A 21,920-nucleotide genomic window follows, 5' to 3' on the forward strand; every position below is an offset into this window, starting at 1 on the left:
TGTAGTTTTTTATTCTTCTATCAAGAGTTTATTTTAAAATAGTGCCGGTTTGTACTATTTACTCTAAAATAGAAAAGGATGAAGAGTTCTGTTTAAAGAGGAGTATGATTTTACCAGCAGTAACTAAAATCAATTGCTGTTCCCACGCAGGACTGTTGAGCCCAGAGAACTTCAGTTGGGGGGAACAGTTTGCAGACTTTTCTGCTCAAGGTATGATCAGTCATATTTCTAACAAGACATGTTAATGGTAGAAGACTCTCAGTTTTCCCTTAAGGGGTAAGTAAGCCATTTTCTTAGACTCATAACAGATTAAGGCTTACAAATGGGCTATACACTGGTTGACACTATTGTGGGCTAAATCGATTGTTTTATTTCATATTTTAATGGCATTTAGAGTTTTTTGTGCACTTAAAAGCACTTTGGGAACGTTTTTTATCGCCTGGCATTGAGTTAGGCGGCTATTTCAGTCAGGAAGGCCCCTTCACTCTGGTATGCAGAGGAAGGAGGCCCCGTTTTCGCGCCTCAATTGCGCAGTTTACTTCCATGGCAGTGCATGCAGCTTCATGTGAGGGGTCCTGTGGCATACTAAACGGGCTCTGGAAGGTTTATTTCATTGCTGAATAACTCTCAGGGAAGGTAAAAAGCCGCAGCAAGGCTGTGGCTGTGATTGTAGTGTACTAAAATTATCTAATTGAACAAACAGCTCCGGTTTGCTCATTTTAACGGTTAAAGTCTTGAAACTTGGTGTGCAATACTTTCAGGGCATTAGGACTCTGGGGTAGAAATTTTGTAAATATCGGACATTGCCTTCATTGTTTTTCAATATATCAGAAATAAAGTGTGCCTGTTTATTATTTAAAGGGACAGTAACGCTTTTCTTTAAAAACGCTTTTATTACATTATTAGCCTGCCAAATTCTGTCTAACATGTCTATACCTTTAGATGGCTTATGTTCTGTGGGTATGAAAACCAAGGTGGTTCCCCCAATTAATGTTTGTGAAAATTGTGTCATAGCGTCCAAACAAAGTATGGACAGTACTGCCACATTGAATAAGATTGCCCAAGATGATTCTTCTAATGAAGGTAGTGGGGATAGTTCCTCATCCTCTCCTTCTGTGTCAACACCAGTTTTGCCCGCGCAGGCGATACCTAGTACATCTAGCGCGCCAATGCTTGTTACTATGCAACAGTTAACAGCAGTAATGGATAATTCTATAGCAAATCTGTTATCCAAACTGCCATCCTACCCTAGAAAGCGCGACAGCTCAGTTTTAAATACAGAAGATGAGCAGGTTGGCGCTGAGGACAATTTATCAGTTATACCCTCACATCAATCTGAATTGGCAGTGAGGGAGGGCCTGTCTGAGGGGGAAATTTCTGATTCAGGAAAAGTTTCTCAGCAGGCAGACACTGATGTCGTAAAATTTAAATTTAAGTTAGAACATCTCCGCGCCCTGCTTAATGAGGTCCTAACTACTCTTGATGACTGTGATTCTTTGGTAATTCCAGAGAAATTGTGCAAGATGGACAAATTCTTAGAGGTCCCAGTGCACGCTGATGCCTTTCCGATACCCAAGCGGGTGGCGGATATAGTGACTAAGGAGTGGGAAAAGCCAGGTATACCTTTTGTTCCACCTCCTATATTCAAGAGAATGTTCCCCATTGTTGACCCCAGAAGGGACGCATGGCAAACGGTTCCTAAGGTTGAGGGGGCAGTGTCAACGTTGGCTAAGCGCACAACTATTCCTATTGAGGACAGTTGCGCTTTTAAAGATCCTATGGATAAAAAATTGGAAGGATTGCTAAAAAAGATATTTGTTCAGCAAGGCTTCCTGCTTCAACCAATCTCGTGCATTATTCCTGTCACCTCGGCAGCGTATTTTTGGTTCGAGGAACTAGAAAATTCGCTCCAAAAAGAGACTCCATATGATGAAGTCATGGAATTACTGGTGGAAAGGGACATGCCCTCGCACAGGATAGGCCTTTCAAGGCTAAGAACAAATCAAATTTTCGTTCCTTTCGCAATTTCAGGAACGGACCAAATCCTAACTCTGCGGCCTCCAGACAAGAAGGCAACTCTTCCCAGCCTAAGCCAGCATGGAAACCATTGCAAGGCTGGAACAAGGGTAAACAGGCCAAGAAGCCTGCTGCTGCTACCAAGACAGCATGAAGGGGTAGCCCCCGATCCGGGACCGGATCTAGTAGGGGGCAGACTTCTCTCTTCGCTCAGGCTTGGGCAAGAGACGTTCAGGATCCCTGGGCACTAGAAATAGTCTCTCAGGGGTATCTTCTAGAGTTCAAGGAACTTCCTCCAAGGGGAAGGTTCCACATGTCTCGCTTATCTTCAGACCAAATAAAGAGACAGGCATTCTTACATTGTGTAGGAGACCTATTAAAAATGGGAGTGATAAACCCAGTTCCAACAGCGGAACAAGGTCGGGGTTTTTACTCAAACCTGTTTGTAGTTCCCAAAAAAGAGGGAACTTTCAGGCCAATTCTGGATCTAAAAATTCTAAACAAATTCCTCAGAGTTCCATCATTCAAAATGGAAACCATTCGGACAATTTTACCAACAATCCAGGAGGGTCAATATATGACTACCGTGGACTTAAAGGATGCGTACCTGCATATTCCTATCCACAAAGATCATCATCAGTTCCTGAGGTTCGCCTTCATGGACAAACATTACCAGTTTGTGGCTCTTCCGTTCGGTTTAGCCACTGCTCCCAGAATCTTCACAAAGGTGCTAGGGTCCCTTCTAGCGGTTCTACGACCGAGGGGCATTGCTGTAGCACCTTACCTAGACGACATTCTAATCCAAGCGACGTCTCTTTCCAAAGCAAAGGCTCATACAGACATTGTTCCCTGTCTCCGTCAACAAGAGTTCCCTTTTTGGGAACAATAATAGATTCCTTAGAAATGAAGATCTTCCTGACAGAGGTCAGAAAGTCAAAGCTTCTGAACGCTTGTCAAGTTCTTCACTCTATTCTTCAGCCTTCCATAGCTCAGTGCATGGAAGAAGTAGGATTGATGGTTGCAGCAATGGACATAGTTCCTTTTGCTCGAATTCATCTAAGACCATTACAACTGTGCATGCTCAATCAGTGGAATGGGGACTATGCAGACTTGTCTCCCCAGATTCAAGTAGACCAGGTAACCAGGTATTCTCTCCGCTGGTGGTTGTCTCACGATCACCTGTCTCAGGGAATGAGTTTCCGCAGACCAGAATGGGTCATTGTCACGACCGACGCCAGTCTCTTAGGCTGGGGTGCGGTCTGGGACTCTCTGAAAGCTCAAGGTCTATGGTCTCGAGAAGAGTCTCTTCTCCCGATAAACATTTTAGAACTGAGAGCGATATTCAATGCGCTCCTGGCGTGGCCTCACCTAGCAAAGGCCAAATTCATAAGGTTCCAGTCGGACAACATGACGACTGTAGCGTACATCAATCATCAGGGGGGAACAAAGAGTTCCTTAGCGATGAGAGAGGTATCCAAGATCATCAAATGGGCGGAGGATCACTCCTGCCACCTATCTGCAATTCACATGGGAGGCGGATTATTTGAGTCGTCAGACTTTTCATCCGGGGGAGTGGGAACTCCACCCGGAGGTTTTTGCCCAATTAACTCAACTATGGGGCATTCCAGATATGGATCTGATGGCGTCTCGCCAGAACGCAAAGGTTCTTCGATACGGGTCCAGATCCAGGGATCCCAAGGCGACACTGGTGGATGCATTAGTGGCGCCTTGGTCGTTCAACCTAGCTTATGTATTTCCACCGTTCCCTCTCCTTCCCAGGCTTGTAGCCAGGATCAAACAGGAGCAGGCCTCAGTGATTCTAATAGCCCCTGCGTGGCCACGCAGGACTTGGTATGCAGACCTGGTGAATATGTCATCGGCTCCACCATGGAAGCTACCTTTAAGGCAGGATCTTCTAGTACAAGGTCCGTTCGAACATCCAAATCTAGTCTCTCTCCAACTGACTGCTTGGAAATTGAACGCTTGATTCTATCTAAGCGTGGGTTTTCAGATACAGTCATAGATACTCTGGTTCAAGCCAGAAAACCTGTAACTAGGAAGATTTACCATAAGATATGGCAAAAATATATCCGTTGGTGTGAATCCAAGGGATTCCCTTGGAGTAAAATTAAAATTCCTAGGATACTTTCCTTTCTCCAAGAAGGTCTGGATAAAGGTTTGTCAGCTAGTTCCTTAAAAGGACAGATATCTGCTCTGTCTGTTTTGTTACACAAACGTCTGGCAGCAGTGCCAGATGTACAGGCGTTAGTTAGAATCAAGCCTGTTTACAGACCCATGACTCCTCCTTGGAGTTTAAATTTAGTTCTTTCAGTTCTTCAGGGGGTTCCGTTTGAACCCATGCATTCCATAGATATTAAGTTACTATCTTGGAAAGTTCTGTTTTTGGTTTCTATTTCTTCTGCTAGAAGAGTTTCTGAATTATCTGCTTTGCAGTGTACTCTCCCTATCTGGTATTCCATACAGATAAGGTAGTTTTACGTGCCAAGCCTGGTTTTCTTCCAAAGGTCGTTTCCAACAGGCATAGTAACCAGGAAATTGTTGTTCCTTCTCTGTGTCCGAATCCAGTTTCAAAGAAGGAACGCTTGTTACACAATCTAGATGTGGTCCGTGCTTTAAAGTTCTATTTAGAAGCAACAAAGGATTTCAGACAGACATCATCTTTGTTTGTTGTGTATTCTGGTAAGAGGAGAGGGCAGAAAGCTACTGCTACCTCTCTTTTTGGCTGAAAAGCATCATCCGATTGGCTTATGAGACTGCCGGACGGCAGCCTCCTGAACGAATTACAGCTCATTCTACTAGAGCTGTGGCTTCCACATGGGCTTTCAAGAACGAGGCTTCTGTTGATCAGATCTGTAAGGCAGCGACTTGGTCTTCTCTGCATACTTTTGCCAAATTTTACAAATTCGATACTTATGCTTCTTCGGATGCTATTTTTGGGAGAAAGGTTTTGCAAGCCGTGGTGCCTTCCATTTAGGTAACCTGGTTTGCTCCCTCCCTTCATCCGTGTCCTAAAGCTTTGGTATTGGTTCCCACAAGTAAGGATGAAGCCGTGGACCGGACACACCAATGTTGGAGAAAACAGAATTTATGTTTACCTGATAAATTTCTTTCTCCAACGGTGTGTCCGGTCCACGGCCCACCCTGGTTTTTAATCAGGTTTGAAAAATGTCTTTCTTTATACACTACAGTCACCACGGCACCTTATAGTTTCTCCTTTTTCTCCTAACCGTCGGTCGAATGACTGGGGGGCGGAGCCAGAGGGGGAGCTATATGGACAGCTCTTGCTGGGTGCTCTCTTTGCCATTTCCTGTAGGGGAAGAGAATATCCCACAAGTAAGGATGAAGCCGTGGACCGGACACACCGTTGGAGAAAGAAATTTATCAGGTAAACATAAATTCTGTTTTTTGACACACTAAATTATTTCTGCTTTTCATGCATTATCAGTATCTTAATGTGTGCTGGGTGTGATAGTATTTCACTAAATTTACGAGATTGTGGTTCCTTCCTTGTGTCTTAATCCTCCTTCTTTGAAGGAGTGTTTGCTTCATAATTTGGACGTGGTTTGAGCCTTGAAGTTCTATCTTCAGGCTACTAAGGATTTTAGACAAACTCCTTCCTTGTTTGTTACCTATTCTGGGAAGTGTAAGGGGCAGAGGTTCCCTGCGACTTCCTTGTTTGTTAAGGAGTGTTATCCGCTTAGCTTATGAGACAGCGGGAAATAAGCCTCCTCAGAAAATTACGGCTCATTATACTAGAGCAGTGGCTTCCTCTTGGAGCTTTAAGAACGAGGCCTCTATGGATCAGATTTGTAAGGCGGCTACCTGGTCCTCTTTGCACACTTTTTCTAAATTTTACAAGTTTGATATTTTTGCTTCTGCTAAAGCAGCCTTCGGGAGAAAGGTTTTGCAGGCTGTGGTGCCCTCAATTTCATCTTCTATTGATCTAAAAACAATCTACACCATCATATCTTTCTTTTACAGAAGGATCATCCAGGGATTATAACAAAATATTTGCCAAGAAGATAGAATTTTGGGTTGGAAAACGGCTAGCAAGTACTGACACTGCTATTCAGTATAAAACACTTGGAAAATCACCATAACTATTGCTGTTAGGATTCACAACACTTTAAGGATTATTGTTTTTTCTTAAAGAGACACACTACTTATTATAATTTATTGTTGGATTATTTTTTCTATTAAGTTTTCACTGTTGGACTATTTTTTGGACTATTATTTACATTTATATAAGTTACTATTGGAACACACCACAATGTTTTTGTAAATTTTTGGTTTTTCATTTTTCACAATCTTTGTTCTTAATTCACGTTTTTTGAAGATCAACCTATTTTTTGACCATTAATATCTTTTGTACACTAATTTTTGCACACAACTTTTTTGATACATATTCTTTACATTGGCTTATTGCTGTCACAATATTTTTTACTTGACAATGCTTATGTGGTAAACACACAGTTAAAGGTCTTACTCAGAGCCTTACACATTAGTCACTATTGGCAATATTTAGTATTGCATAGAATCGAGAACATTATTGGTTAGATAATATTATATAACTGACTAATATATTTCACCTATTATGTGTATGTGGTAAACACAAAGTTGAATTTTTGTTGTGAGCCTTATACTTAATTTGGAATTTTTTAGGAATATTTTTTAAGAGCATTGTTTGCACAATTTTAAATGCCATATCTGCTATTTAACTATTTGTTTTAACTATTCATTTAGCTATTATTGCTGTACAAATTTGTGTATGTGTATATGGTAAACACAAAGTTGAATTTCTGCTGTGAGCCTTATACTAAATTTGGAATTTTTTATGAATATTTTTAAGAGCAATGTTTGCACAATTTTAAATTCTATATCCGTTACATAACTATTTGTTTTAACTATTCATTTAGCTATTATTGTTGTATAAATTTGATTGTTTATACATGGATCCATGTTTTTAACTTATTTGTGTACTCAATAAATTGTTTATTGTAATCGTTTGACAATATTGCATTAGGTCCAGACCCAGCCTTCGTATAGTTGGCGCTTTGGTATACCTTATTAGTGCCCTCAGATTAAGGGCCACCTCTTTTTGTCCCTCCCGATTTTTTTCAGTGTCCTGAGTTTGGGTATGTTTCCCGACAGTAAGGAATGAAGCCGTGGACTCTCCTTATATTAAAAAGGAAAACATAAATTATGTTTACCAAATAATTTAATTTCCTTCTGTATAATAAGAGTCCACGGCCCCCGTCCGTGTTCTCCGATGGGCGGCCCGCTAAATTATATTTTTCTTCTGGCACCTTTTATACCCTGATATTTCTCCTACTGATCCTTGTTCCCTCGGTAGAATGACTGGGGGATAGGGGAAGTGGGAGAGGTATTTAAGCCTTTGGCTGGGGTGTCTTTGCCGCCTCCTGGTGGCCAGGTTCAGTATTTCCCAACCGTAAGGATTGAAGCTGTGGACTCTCCTTCTACAGAAGGAAATGAAATGATCTGGTAAGCATAATTTATGTTTTCTCTTTTCAGGTTCTTGATGAATCTGACAGAGATCAATTTCTGGAGCTTTTGGATATACTTAAATGTGCTAATGCTTTTGTAGGTGATGCTATTCTTGATAATGTCAGGATTAGCTCTAAGAATTTGTGTCTTTCACTTGTTGCCAGACATGCTTTATGGCTTAAGCCTTGGTCTGCTGATGCAGCCTCCAAGAATAAATTATTTTCCATTCCTTTTTAAGGTAATAGTTTTTTTAGGACTAAACTGGACAATATAATTTCTGCAGGTACTGGTGGCAAGAGAAAATTTCTTCTACAAGATAAGAAGTTTAAGGGTAAATGTAAAACTTCTGGTCATTTTTGTTCCTTTTATCATAATGAGCAAAAGCCATCTGCCTCTTCCTCTAATCAAAGCGGCTCAGGTAAACCCTGGAAGCCTGGTGCCAACTGGCACAAGTCTAAGCAGTCCAGAGGTCCCATCCATATTTATAAGTCAGCATGAAGGTGAGACCCCCAGTCTAGTTTCTCTGATAGGGGAAAGGGTGATGCAATTTCAGGATGCATGGTTTCCTTGTGCTCTGAAAATTGTCTGAGGGGTATCTGATATGCGACCTCCCAGAAAAAGGTGTTTTCTTTCAAGGGTTCTAAAGAACACAATGTAAGCTCTGGCTTTTCTTTAATGTGTTTCGCATGGATAATCTATAGGGGTTATAGTCCTAGTTCTTTCTTTAGAACAGGGGACGGGGTTTTACTCAACCTCTTCAAGTTTGTCAGGATTCCAACTCTCAAGATGGAAACCATCAGGAAAATCCTTCCTTTTTTCATCAAGGTCACTATATGTCAACCATAGACTTAGAGGATGCCTACCTGCATGTTCCATGAGTCTTTAACAGAAGCAAAGATGTAAAAAAAAATGGAATCTTCAGGCTTAGTCTTTTCTTTCAGTAGCTTCCTGCATGGAAGTAATAGTTTTGATAGTGACAGCATTAGATACAGTGCCTAATGCTCTGCTTCATATGGGGCCTCTTCAGCTTTGCATGCTAAATCAGTGGAACAGGGATCACTCACAATTATCGCAGATTATTTCCCTGAATTCTCTAGAAATTCAATCTCTCTCATGGTGGTTAGTTCCCTAACACATTTCTCAGGGAGCAAGCTTTGCTCGTCCTCTGTGGGCTATAATTTTGACAGATGCAAGTCTGTCCAGCTGGGGTGCAGTATGGGACTCTCACCTTGTTCAGGGATTTTGGTCACTTTAGGATGTGAAGTTGCCCATACATTTTTTGTAACTCCGAGCAATTTACAGGGCTCTTCTCTTTTGGCCCTAGTTAAGGGGCCTTCAGTTTCAGTAAGACAATGTTACAGCTGTGGCATTTATCAATCATCAGTGGGGAACCAAGAGTTCCTTGGAGATAAAGGAAGTTCAGAAAATGCTGGATTGGGCAGAGATACATCATTGTCATATATCTGCTGTTCATGTTCCAGGAGTGGACAATTAGGAAGCAGATCTCTAATGGCTTTCAGATTGAACAAGCTTCCTCAGTATTTCTCCAGGTCCAGGGATCCAAGGACTCTGACAGATGCTCTGAGAATGCTTTGGTCATTTCAGCTGGCCTATGTGTTTCCTCCTCTGGTTCTGTTACCCAGGGTAATATCCAATATCAGGCAAGCGAATGCATCAGCGATTCTCATAGCTCCAAAATAGTTTGGTTTGCAGAAATGGTTCAGATGTCCAGTTGCCAGCCTTGGCCTCTTCCTTTAAGAAAATATCTTCTCTCTCAAGGTCCCATTTCCATCCTGATCTAAAATCTATTAGCTTGATGGCTTGGAGATTGAATGGATTGTTCTTAGTCAAAGGGGTTGTTCTGAGTCTGTATTTAATACTCTTGTTCAGACTAGGAAACCTCTTTCCAGAAGAATCTATTATAAGGTTTGGAAAGCCTTTGGTTTTTTTGTTCTGTTCATAATTATTCTTGGCATTCTTTTAGAATTCTCAGAATTATTATTGAGTTTCTTCAAGATTGTTTGCAGTCTTTCTGCAATTTCTTTGAAAGGCCAGATTTCTGCCCTCTCTGTTCTTTTTGACAGGAAAATTGCTAATCTTCCTGATGTGCAAAGTTTTGTCCATGCATTATCTAGAATAAAGCCTGTAATCAAACCTATTTCTCCTGCTTGGAATCTTAATTTGGTACCAAGGGTTTTATAGTCTCCTCCTTTTAAACCTATGCATAAGGTGGATATAAAGCTTATTTCATGGAACGCTTGGTTTCTTTTGGCTATTTTATCTGCTAGAAGAGTATCTAAGATGTCTGTGCTTTCTTCTGATCCTCCATATCTTGTCTTTCATAAGAATAAAGCGGTTTTGATGGCTACTTTTAATTTTTTGTCTAAAGTTGTTTGTTCTGATATTATCAGTAGGGAAATTATGGTTCCTTTCCTTTGTCCTGATCCAAATAATTCTTCTGAGATCCTTCTTCATAACTTGGATGTTGTCAGGGCTTGGAAATATTATCTTGAGGTCACTAAATATTTCAGACAAGCTCCTGTTTTGTTTATTTGTCCAGTAAGGCCAAGAGGCAGAAGGCGTCTTCTGTTGCCCTGGCTTATTGGATTAAGCAAATAATCCATATGGGTTATGGAGTAGCTGGTCAGACTTATCCTAAGTGTATCCTAGCTCTTTCTACTCTCTCTGTAGCCACTTCCTGGGCATTTAAGAAATGAAACTTCTGTTGAACAAATTTGCAAGCCCAAGTACCATTTTTATGTTTTTGCTTCATCTGAAGCTTCATTTGTTAGGAAAGTGCTTCAGTCAGTTGTTTCTGTCTAGGACTAAGTTTTTCCTGTTTTTAATTTTTATTTATGCAATGATTTTTAAAAAAAAAATTCGGTTTTGAACACTCACTATTTGTTTCCATTACTTGTGGTCTCTGACACAGCTTGGTTTTTCGCTCCCAGGAGAAATGGACCATGGACTCACCTATATTAAAGACATATTACCATGAAAGAAAGGAATTTATCAGGTAACCGCCCAGTGTTTTCTATTGTTGATTGTTTGCTTTCTTTCTGGCGACATTTCAAGTATGCGCCTCTTTTTTTCCATGCTCTTTTTAGTATTGCTCCTATTTTCTTTTTCTACCTTCTTCTCTTCTGGCTTGGCTATACGTTAGACTAGTTTCCAGTAAGGTGGGAGGGGTTTTAAGGAGTCTTGGAGTTTTGGGATCATTGCCTCGTCCTAATGGCTAGGATAGTATAATTCTCAGAAGTAACGGATCATGGACTCTCACCGCCATGAAATAACTGAATGTATCTGTTAAACATAAGTTATATTTTTTCCCTGCTGCCTTTTTGCTCTTATTTCCTTTCCTACCTTTCTTTATTGGCTTTACGTCAGACTAGTTACCAGTAAGGTGGGGAGGTATTTTATAGAGCTCTTGAGGTTTGGGAATCTTCCCCCCCCCCCCCGCTCCTAGTGGCCAGAAAGACTAATTCTCAGGAGTAATGGATTATGGACCCTCGCCACCATGAAAGAAATTAATTTATCAGGTAAGCATCAATTAGTTGTTGTTTTTTCCCTTTTACCTCAATTTTATACTTGTGATGCATCAACCCATGTTGTTCAGATAACATATGAAGCCCATGTTTAGAGAGATTTTATTTTTTTTACTTGCTTCATTCTTACTAAATAAATAAAATTGTTGCATCTGTACTCATCTTTAAAAACCTAACCTCACAATAATAAAATATTATTTATAGTTAATTTACATTGTTTTACTTTTCCTGTCTTGTTTTAATATATATATATATATATTCATATAATAGAGTGTGGTATTTTCTGGTTAGTGTTGTATTTAATTTCTTACCAATTGTAAATTGTATTCATTAAACATGCTTTAGCAGTTTAATTAAATTATTTTTCTTCTTTTAAAGATGGTGCAGATGGAATGGGACTTTTTGATTTATTAGACACTGCAGATGATTTAGACCCTGATATTATTAATAATCTTCCTGCATCGCCAACTGGATCCCAAGGCCATTCACCAGGGTCTCATTATCCTCATGGAGGTGATGCTGGAAAGGTAGTAGTTTACTATTAAAGTGTAACATGTAATATGTATCTGTGTGTATGTGTATATATATATATATATATAAGATTCATGAAAATAAGCACTCGCTGGTCCAACGACGTCTGTGACAACAGGAAAATATTTTATTGATGCATACATACTATTTGCCATATATATATATATATATATTTCATGTAAGTGGCATGAGTCCATGAGCTAGTGAAGTATGCAATATACATTCCTACCAGGAGGGGGCAAAGTTTCCCAAACCTCAAAATGCCTATAAATACACCTCCCACCACACACATACTTCAGTTTTACAAACTTTGCCTCCCTGTGGAGGTGTTGAAGCAAGATCTGCTTGATTTTCTTCTGTGAAAGGCGCTTCTAAGCATTTTGAAGCCCAATTCCTCTGAGTACAATGTTTGTCAGAGGGATGGGAAGGGAGTATTGCCTGTTGATTAAGTGGTTTCACCCATGGGAAATACTTTCAAAGGCTCTCTGTAATCGGCTGTAGGGATTCATTCCTTGCCTCCCTTTTCAGATCGACGTTATACTCCTATACCATTACCTCTGCTGATATTTTTCAGTACTGGTTTGGCTGTCTGCTATGTGTGGATGGGTATCTTCCGGTAAGTATGCATCATTTTTTTAAGACACTCTTAGCTATGTTTGGAGCTTTATGTTATAAAGTTTTAAATATATGTATTTGCTTATATTTGCCAAGAGTCAGGTCTATGTATATTTCCCTTTTCTGCAGACTATCAGTTTCAGTATGGAATTTATATTTGGGAAGATTTTTTATTTTTATCTCTTGCCAGTGGTTTCAGATTTTTTTCAATTTGACTTTATTTTCCAAATTTTCGCCGGCAAACTAGGCTCGCGGGGACACAAAAGGCAGTTTTTTATGGCATCGTTTTTGGGGCGAAAGTGCGTCTAAGGTGACGTAAGTTATGTAATTTCCTGGGTCTTTGTTGACGCTCGTCGTTTGGGCGAGGAGTCGCGCTTGTTATGACGCGAGTTGCGTCATGTCCTGATGTTAGCTTTGGTGGCAAAATATTTTTTTCCTTTTTGCGTCTTGCGTCATACTTGGCGCCAGAAATATTTTTTGTATATAACCCCTCTTCCATTTTGCTTCTGGTTCTCCCCATGTTAAGATTAGTAGTGATGTACACCTAGTTATTCATTAACTCCTAATCTGCCTGTTGTCACCCTTGAATGTATACCCCAATGTTTTTAATTTCTGATGTTTCCATCTAGCTCCCAGGCAGTATCTAGTAACCTAGGTAGTTCCCTTTCTTTGTTAAATGGCCTTTGTTTAAAATGTATTTAGCCATATTACTGAACACCATTGTATGATGTTGTTTAGGTTGTTTTTAATACATATCTCCATAGAATTTACCCATTTTGTTCCTTTTATATATATATATTTTTTTTTTTTTTGCTGCCTTTAATCGGCATTGATACCCTAGTTGTTGTCACCTCTGATGTTTCTCTCAATGCCCTAGGTAGTATCTAGTAACCTAGATAGTTCCCCCTCTTCCTAAAAGATCACATAAGTTTGGCCGTCATTTAATATTTTAGGTTGTTTTCGTTCCTTATACATATTGCTGCCTTTAATTGACAAGGATACCATAGTTTTAATATAGCTTCGCTCTCGGTTGAGTAACCCTAATCCTTGCTATAATAACATCCTAAATCTGACATCCTGTTAAATATCACAACACCTCACCGATTATCGAATGTCATTTACTGAACCTCATACCCTTAAAAAGTGAAAGAAAGAAGCAAGTAAGTTCTAACACTTAGAAATATTAGAACAACATCGGTAAGTCCGTACAGGACAAATCAATCACATCCCACTGCTACTATCATTATGATAAATAGATAAACAAACAATTAAGGTCCTATAAAATTGGACCTCTCGCACACACCCACAGCTTTATCCAATATAAAGCTCACCATGACAGCATAACCAATAGAATCAGCCGGAAATCGGCTCTATATTATACTGTGCAATTCACTGAACCTTATACTCTCAAATAGAGGAGGAAAGAAGTGAGTAAGTTTAACACCTAGAATATTCAAATATAAGAACATCACCGGTGAGTCCATACAGGACGAATCGATCATATCCCCCTGTTACTAGCATCATGACAGACAGATAAACAAAGAAGTAAGAGTCAATGGAATTGGACCTCTCACACACACCCACTTCTTTAACCAATAGCAGGCGCACCAAATACCACGCCTGCATTGCAGCATGATGTCATAGCCAGTAGAATCAGCCGAAATTTGGCTCTGTATTATATTGTCAATTCACTCGAAATTTATCATATTAAGATCATGTACATATAGTGGATAATGACCACTAATTTGACTACCTAAATTTAAGGGCCTAAAGTTAAAGGCTACAACATAAGTAACCAAATAAATAAAGTAACAATATAAGATACGATATATGGCTTCAATGCAAAAAAGGCTGGGTCTAACTATATAAACCCTTTGAGCTAACTATATAACTATATCATTCCTTTGAACAAAGGTTTTTTATATAAGATGTGAACTATAAAAGGTTTTTAATATTTTATAAATCTTATCTGTACTTAAAGGAAACCGGAAGTGCTAAACAGACACTTCTGGTTTGTAACTGAGCTGGTCAGTAAACAGCCCGGTATAAAAGGCCATCACACACACCTAAAACCTTGATAAAGGTCTTTGTGAGACCGAAACACGTCGACTGGTAAGCCTATTTTCATTTTTATATTCTACAGTATTTAAAACAATCTACACTATTGCACCTTTCTTTTACAAAAGGATTTCTCAGGGAACCAAATATATCTACCAAAAAGATTGCACATCATTTATTTATATACAGCATTTGGGCGCTGACGCTTACACACCGCATTGTAGCTGAATATTATTATTTTCACCCACTATTTTTCAAAACTCTTAAAGGGATATATCAATTACAGGATCAAGTAACATTGAAATTGGTCAATTGACCTCAACCATCCAAAGACTTCATTTAATTACACCGATATTTATGTGATCACTACACCCTATTTTTTATTTGTACACCATTTATGTTCCTAATTTTTCACTATTTTTTCATCACTAGGATTATTCAGATATATATTTTCTCTTGCAAGGTGTATCCAGTCCACGGATTCATCCTTACTTGTGGGATATTCTCATTCCCTACAGGAAGTGGCAAAGAGAACACACAGCAGAGCTGTCCATATAGCTCCCCCTCTGGCTCCGCCCCCCCAGTCATTCTCTTTGCCGCTCTAACAAGTAGCATCTCCACGGGAGGGTAAAGTGAATGTGGTGTTAGATTTGTAGTTTTTATATCTTCAATCAAAAGTTTGTTATTTTTAAATAGTGCCGGTTTGTACTATTTACTCTCTAGCAGAAAGTGAAGAAGAATTCTGCTGAGAGGAAAATGATTTTAGCATGTTGTAACTAAAATCCACTGCTGTTCCCACGCAGGACTGAGGAGTACCAGAAAACTTCAGTTGGGGGGAACAGTTTGCAGGCTTAACTGCTACAAGGTATGTTCAGTCATCTTTTTCTAGTCAAGACTTAGTAATGCTAGAAGACTGACAAGAACCCCCATGTGGGGAAGGTAAGCCATATTCTGAGACTCAATATAGAAGGAAGGCTTAATTAACAGGGCTAAAAGACTGGTGGACACTGTTAAAGGGCAATCGATTATTTTATACTGAAAATATGATGATTGTACAAGTTTTTATTACTTTTGAGGGGTTTTTATTCCACATGGCTGAATTTTAGACACCTATTGAGGGTTTGGAAGGCCCCACAACTCCGGAGTGGAGAGGGAGGGGGCCTAACTTTCGCGCCTCAGTTGCGGAGTTCATATTACAGACAGCTTCATGTGGAGGGACCAAAGAATACTTGAGGACTTCATAGAGGCTTATTTTTATCAAATTAATCCCCAGGGGCAAGGTAGGGCCACAGCAGATTGCTGTGGCACGGTGCTGTAGTTTGCTAACCGGTTGTCAGCTTTAGGTTGCTCCGGTTCGGGCATTAAGCGGTTAATTGACTTGAAATTTACTGTGCAATCATTCCAAAGCATTAAGATAGTGTGGTCAAAATTTCAGAAAGATTGGATCATTTTTTGAGATTTAGTAAAAAAGTGTGCGCTTTTTATTATTTAAAGGCACAGTACCGTTTTTTCTCAAATTGTATTTCTTTCATGTAATTAGCAAGAGTCCATGAGCTAGTGACGTATGGGATATACATTCCTACCAGGAGGGGCAAAGTTTCCCAAACCTCAAAATGCCTATAAATACACCCCTCACCACACCCACAAATCAGTTTTACAAACTTTGCCTCCTATGGAGGTGGTGAAGTAAGTTTGTGCTAGATTCTACGTTGATATGTGCTCCGCAGCAGGTTGGAGCCCGGTTTTCCTCTCAGCGTGCAGTGAATGTCAGAGGGATGTGAAGAGAGTATTGCCTGTTTGAATTCAATGATCTCCTTCTACGGGGTCTATTTCATAGGTTCTCTGTTATCGGTCGTAGAGATTCATCTCTTACCTCCCTTTTCAGATCGACAATATACTCTTATATATATATATACCATTACCTCTGCTGATTTTCGTTTCAGTACTGGTTTGGCTTTCTACAAACATGTAGATGAGTGTCCTGGGGTAAGTAAGTCTTATTTTCTGTGACACTCTAAAGCTATGGTTGGGCACTTTTTTAAAGTTCTAAATATATGTATTCAAACATTTATGTTCAACATTCCTTTTTTTCAGACAGTCAGTTTCATATTTGGGATAATGCATTTGAATCAATCATTTTTCTTACCTTAAAAATTTGACTTTTTCCCTGTGGGCTGTTAGGCTCGCGAGGGCTGAAAATGCTTCATTTTATTGCGTCATTCTTGGCGCAGACTTTTTTGGCGCAAAAAATCTTTTCTGTTTCCGGCGTCATACGTGTCGCCCGAAGTTGCGTCATTTTTTGACGTTCTTTTGCGCCAAAAATGTCGGCGTTCCGGATGTGGCGTCATTTTTGCCGCCAAAAGCATTTAGGCGCCAAATAATGTGGGCGTCTTTTTTGGCGCTAAAAAATATGGGTGTCGCTTTTGTCTCCACATTATTTAAGTCTCATTTTTCATTGCTTCTGGTTGCTAGAAGCTTGTTCTTTGGCATTTTTTCCCATTCCTGAAACTGTCATTTAAGGAATTTGATCAATTTTGCTTTATATGTTGTTTTTTCTCTTACATATTGCAAGATGTCTCACGTTGCATCTGAGTCAGAAGATACTTCAGGAAAATCGCTGTCTGGTGCTGGAACTACCAAAGCTAAGTGTATCTGCTGTAAACTTTTGGTAGCTGTTCCTCCAGCTGTTGTTTGTATTAAATGTCATGACAAACTTGTTAATGCAGATAATATTTCCTTTAGTAAAGTACCATTACCTGTTGCAGTTCCAACAACATCTAATGTTCAGAGTGTTCCTGATAACATAAGAGATTTTGTTTCTGAATCCATTAAGAAGGCTATGTCTGTTATTCCTCCTTCTAGTAAACACAAAAAATCTTTTAAAACTTCTCGTTATTCAGATGAATTTTAAAATGAACATCATCATTCTGATTCTAATGATTCTTCTGGTTCAGAGGATTCTGTCTCAGAGGTTGATGCTGATAAATCTTCATATTTATTTAAAATGGAATTTATTCGTTCTTTACTTAAAGAAGTTTTAATTGCTTTAGAAATTGAGGATTCTGGTCCTCTTGATATTAAATCTAAACGTTTAGACAAGGTCTTTAAATCTCCTGTGGTTATTCCAGAAGTTTTTCCTGTTCCTGGTGCTATTTCTGAAGTAATTTCCAGAGAATGGAATAATTTGGGTAATTAATTTACTCCCTCTAAACGTTTTAAGCAATTATATCCTGTGCCGTCCGACAGATTAGAGTTTTGGGACAAAATCCCTAAAGTTGATGGGGCTATTTCTACCCTTGCTAAACGTACTACTATTCCTACGGCAGATGGTACTTCCTTTAAGGATCCTTTAGATAGGAAAATTGAATCCTTTCTAAGAAAAGCTTATCTGTGTTCAGGTAATCTTCTTAGACCTGCTATATCATTGGCTGATGTTGCTGCAGCTTCAACTTTTTGGTTGGAAACTTTAGCGCAACAAGTAACAGATCATGATTCTCATAATATTATTATTATTCTTCAACATGCTAATAATTTTATCTGTGATGCCATTTTTGATATTATCAGAGTTGATGTCAGGTTTATGTCTCTAGCTATTTTAGCTAGAAGAGCTTTATGGCTTAAAACTTGGAATTCTGATATGTCTTCTAAATCGACTCTACTTTCCCTTTCTTTCCAGGGTAATAAATTATTTGGTTCTCAGTTGGATTCTATTATCTCAACTGTTACTGGTGGGAAAGGAACTTTTTTACCACAGGATAAAAAATCTAAAGGTAAAAACAGGGCTAATAATCGTTTTCGTTCCTTTCGTTTCAACAAAGAACAAAAGCCTGATCCTTCATCCTCAGGAGCAGTTTCAGTTTGGAAACCATCTCCAGTCTGGAATAAATCCAAGCCTTCTAGAAAAGCAAAGCCAGCTTCTAAGTCCACATGAAGGTGCGGCCCTCATTCCAACTCAGCTGGTAGGGGGCAGATTACGTTTTTTTCAAAGAAATTTGGATCAATTCTGTTCACAATCTTTGGATTCAGAACATTGTTTCAGAAGGGTACAGAATTGGTTTCAAGATAAGACCTCCTGCAAAGAGATTTTTTTCTTTCCCGTGTCCCAGTAAACCCAGTGAAAGCTCAAGCATTTCTGAAATGTGTTTCAGATCTAGAGTTGGCTGGAGTAATTATGCCAGTTCCAGTTTTGGAACAGGGGCTGGGGTTTTATTCGAATCTCTTCATTGTACCCAAGAAGGAGAATTCCTTCAGACCAGTTCTGGATCTAAAAATATTGAATCGTTATGTAAGGATACCAACATTCAAAATGGTAACTGTAAGGACTATCTTGCCTTTTTTTCAGCAAGGGAATTATATGTCTACAATAGATTTACCGGATGCATATCTGCATATTCCGATTCATCCAGCTCACTATCAGTTCCTGAGATTCTCTTTCCTGGACAAGCATTACCAGTTTGTGGCTCTGCCGTTTGGCCTAGCTACAGCTCCAAGAATTTTTACAAAGGTTCTCGGTGCCCTTCTGTCTGTAATCAGAGAACAGGGTATTGTGGTATTTCCTTATTTGGACGATATCTTGGTACTTGCTCAGTCTTCACATTTAGCAGAATCTCATACGAATCGACTTGTGTTGTTTCTTCAAGATCATGGTTGGAGGATCAATTCACTAAAAAGTTCATTGATTCCTCAGACAAGGGTAACCTTTTTAGGTTTCCAGATAGATTCAGTGTCCATGACTCTGTCTTTGACAGACAAGAGATGTCTAAAATTGATTTCAGCTTGTCGAAACCTTCAGTCACAATCATTCCCTTCGGTAGCCTTATGCATGGAAATTCTAGGTCTTATGACTGCTGCATCGGACGCGATCCCCTTCGCTCGTTTTCACATGCGACCCTCTTCAGCTCTGTATGCTGAACCAATGGTGCAGGGATTACACAAAGATTTCTCAATTAATATCTTTAAAACCGATTGTACGACATTCTCTGACGTGGTGGACAGATCACCATCGTTTAATTCAGGGGGCTTCTTTTGTTCTTCCGACCTGGACTATAATCTCAACAGATGCAAGTCTTACAGGTTGGGGAGCTGTGTGGGGGTCTCTGACGGCACAAGGGGTTTGGGAATCTCAGGAGGTGAGATTACGATCAATATTTTGGAACTCCGTGCAATTTTCAGAGCTCTTCAGTCTTGGCCTCTTCTGAAGAGAGAGTCGTTCATTTGTTTTCAGATAGACAATGTCACAACTGTGGCATACATCAATCATCAAGGAGGGACTCACAGTCCTCTGGCTATGAAAGAAGTATCTCGAATTCTGGTTTGGGCGGAATCCAGCTCCTGTCTAATCTCTGCGGTTCATATCCCAGGTATAGACAATTGGGAAGCGGATTATCTCAGTCGCCAAACGTTGCATCTGGGCGAATGGTCTCTTCACCCAGAGGTATTTTTTCAGATTGTTCAAATGTGGGAACTCCCAGAAATAGATCTGATGGCTTCTCATCTAAACAAGAAACTTCCCAGGTATCTGTCCAGATCCCGGGATCCTCAGGCGGAGGCAGTGGATGCATTATCACTTCCTTGGAAGTATCATCCTGCCTATATCTTTCCGCCTCTAGTTCTTCTTCCAAGAGTGATCTCCAAGATTCTGAAGGAATGCTCGTTTGTTCTGCTGGTAGCTCCAGCATGGCCTCACAGGTTTTGGTATGCGGATCTTGTCCGGATGGCCTCTTGCCAGCCGTGGACTCTTCCGTTAAGACCAGACCTTCTGTCGCAAGGTCCTTTCTTCCATCAGGATCTCAAATCCTTAAATTTAAAGGTATGGAGATTGAACGCTTGATTCTTGGTCAAAGAGGTTTCTATGACTCTGTGATTAATACTATGTTACAGGCTCGTAAATCTGTATCTAGAGAGATATATTATAGAGTCTGGAAGACTTATATTTCTTGGTGTCTTTCATCATTTTTCCTGGCATTCTTTTAGAATTCCGAGAATTTTACAGTTTCTTCAGGATGGTTTAGATAAAGGTTTGTCCGCAAGTTCCTTGAAAGGACAAATCTCTGCTCTTTCTGTTCTTTTTCACAGAAAGATTGCTAATCTTCCTGATATTCATTGTTTTGTACAAGCTTTGGTTCGTATAAAACCTATCATTAAGTCTATTTCTCCTCCTTGGAGTTTGAATTTGGTTCTGGGGGCTCTTCAAGCTCCTCCTTTTGAACTCATGCATTCATTGGACATTAAATTACTTTCTTGGAAAGTTTTGTTCCTTTTGGCCATCTCTTCTGCCAGAAGAGTCTCTGAATTATCTGCTCTTTCTTGTGAGTCTCCTTTTCTGATTTTTCATCAGGATAAGGCGGTGTTGCGAACTTCTTTTGAATTTTTACCTAAGGTTGTGAATTCCAACAACATTAGTAGAGAAATTGTGGTTCCTTCATTATGTCCTAATCCTACGAATTCTAAGGAGAAATTGTTGCATTCTTTGGATGTTGTTAGAGCTTTGAAATATTATGTTGAAGCTACTAAGTCTTTCCGAAAGACTTCTAGTCTATTTGTCATCTTTTCCGGTTCTAGAAAAGGTCAGAAAGCTTCTGCCATTTCTTTGGCATCTTGGTTGAAATCCTTAATTCACCATGCTTATGTCGAGTCGGGTAAAACTCCGCCTCAAAGGATTACAGCTCATTCTACTAGGCCAGTACTTCCTGGGCGTTTAGGAATGAGGCTTCGGTTGATCAGATTTGCAAAGCAGCAACTTGGTCCTCTTTGCATACTTTTACTAAATTCTACCATTTTGATGTGTTTTCTTCTTCTGAAGCAGTTTTTGGTAGAAAAGTACTTCAGGCAGCAGTTTCAGTTTGAATCTTCTGCTTATGTTTTCATTAAACTTTATTTTGGGTGTGGATTATTTTCAGCAGGAATTGGCTGTCTTTATTTTATCCCTTCCTCTCTAGTGACTCTTGCGTGGAAAGATCCACATCTTGGGTAGTCATTATCCCATACGTCACTAGCTCATGGACTCTTGCTAATTACATGAAAGAAAACATAATTTATGTAAGAACTTACCTGATAAATTCATTTCTTTCATATTAGCAAGAGTCCATGAGGCCCACCCTTTTTGTGGTGGTTATGATTTTTTTGTATAAAGCATAACTATTCCAATTCCTTATTTTATATGCTTTCGCACTTTTTTTATCACCCCACTTCTTGGCTATTCGTTAAACTGATTTGTGGGTGTGGTGAGGGGTGTATTTATAGGCATTTTGAGGTTTGGGAAACTTTGTCCCTCCTGATAGGAATGTATATCCCATACGTCACTAGCTCATGGACTCTTGCTAATATGAAAGAAATGAATTTATCAGGTACGTTCTTACATAAATTATGTTTTTTCAGTATTTGAGTGCTGTCTGAGCCTACAGATAGACGTTGCTCTATGTGTTTAGTAGCCATGGTGGAACCCCCTTTAAATTTGTGTTTTAAGTGTGCTAATGTATCTAAGCATTTTAAAGATCACGATGTTTCACTTATAAATGTATCCCAAGATGATTCTTTAACCGAAGGTAATGAGGATAGCCCACCTTCCTCTCCCCAATGTGTCGACACCAGTTACGCCCCGCGCAAGCGATGCCTAGTACCTCTAGCGCA

General features: G+C 39.5%; 1 protein-coding gene across 1 annotated transcript in view; it reads left to right on the forward strand.

Moving 5' to 3' along the window:
- The window catches only part of MED13 (mediator complex subunit 13), a 1,182,528-nt gene that overhangs the window by 1,011,197 nt on the left and 149,411 nt on the right, over positions 1–21,920 (forward strand). The window contains exon 27 of the mRNA XM_053707341.1: positions 11,466–11,614. Within this exon, the coding sequence (XP_053563316.1) occupies positions 11,466–11,614 (149 nt within the window). The remainder of the gene's footprint in view (positions 1–11,465; positions 11,615–21,920) is intronic.

Source organism: Bombina bombina, chromosome 3 (genome assembly GCF_027579735.1).
Source record: "Bombina bombina isolate aBomBom1 chromosome 3, aBomBom1.pri, whole genome shotgun sequence".
Classification (NCBI taxonomy): domain Eukaryota; kingdom Metazoa; phylum Chordata; class Amphibia; order Anura; family Bombinatoridae; genus Bombina; species Bombina bombina.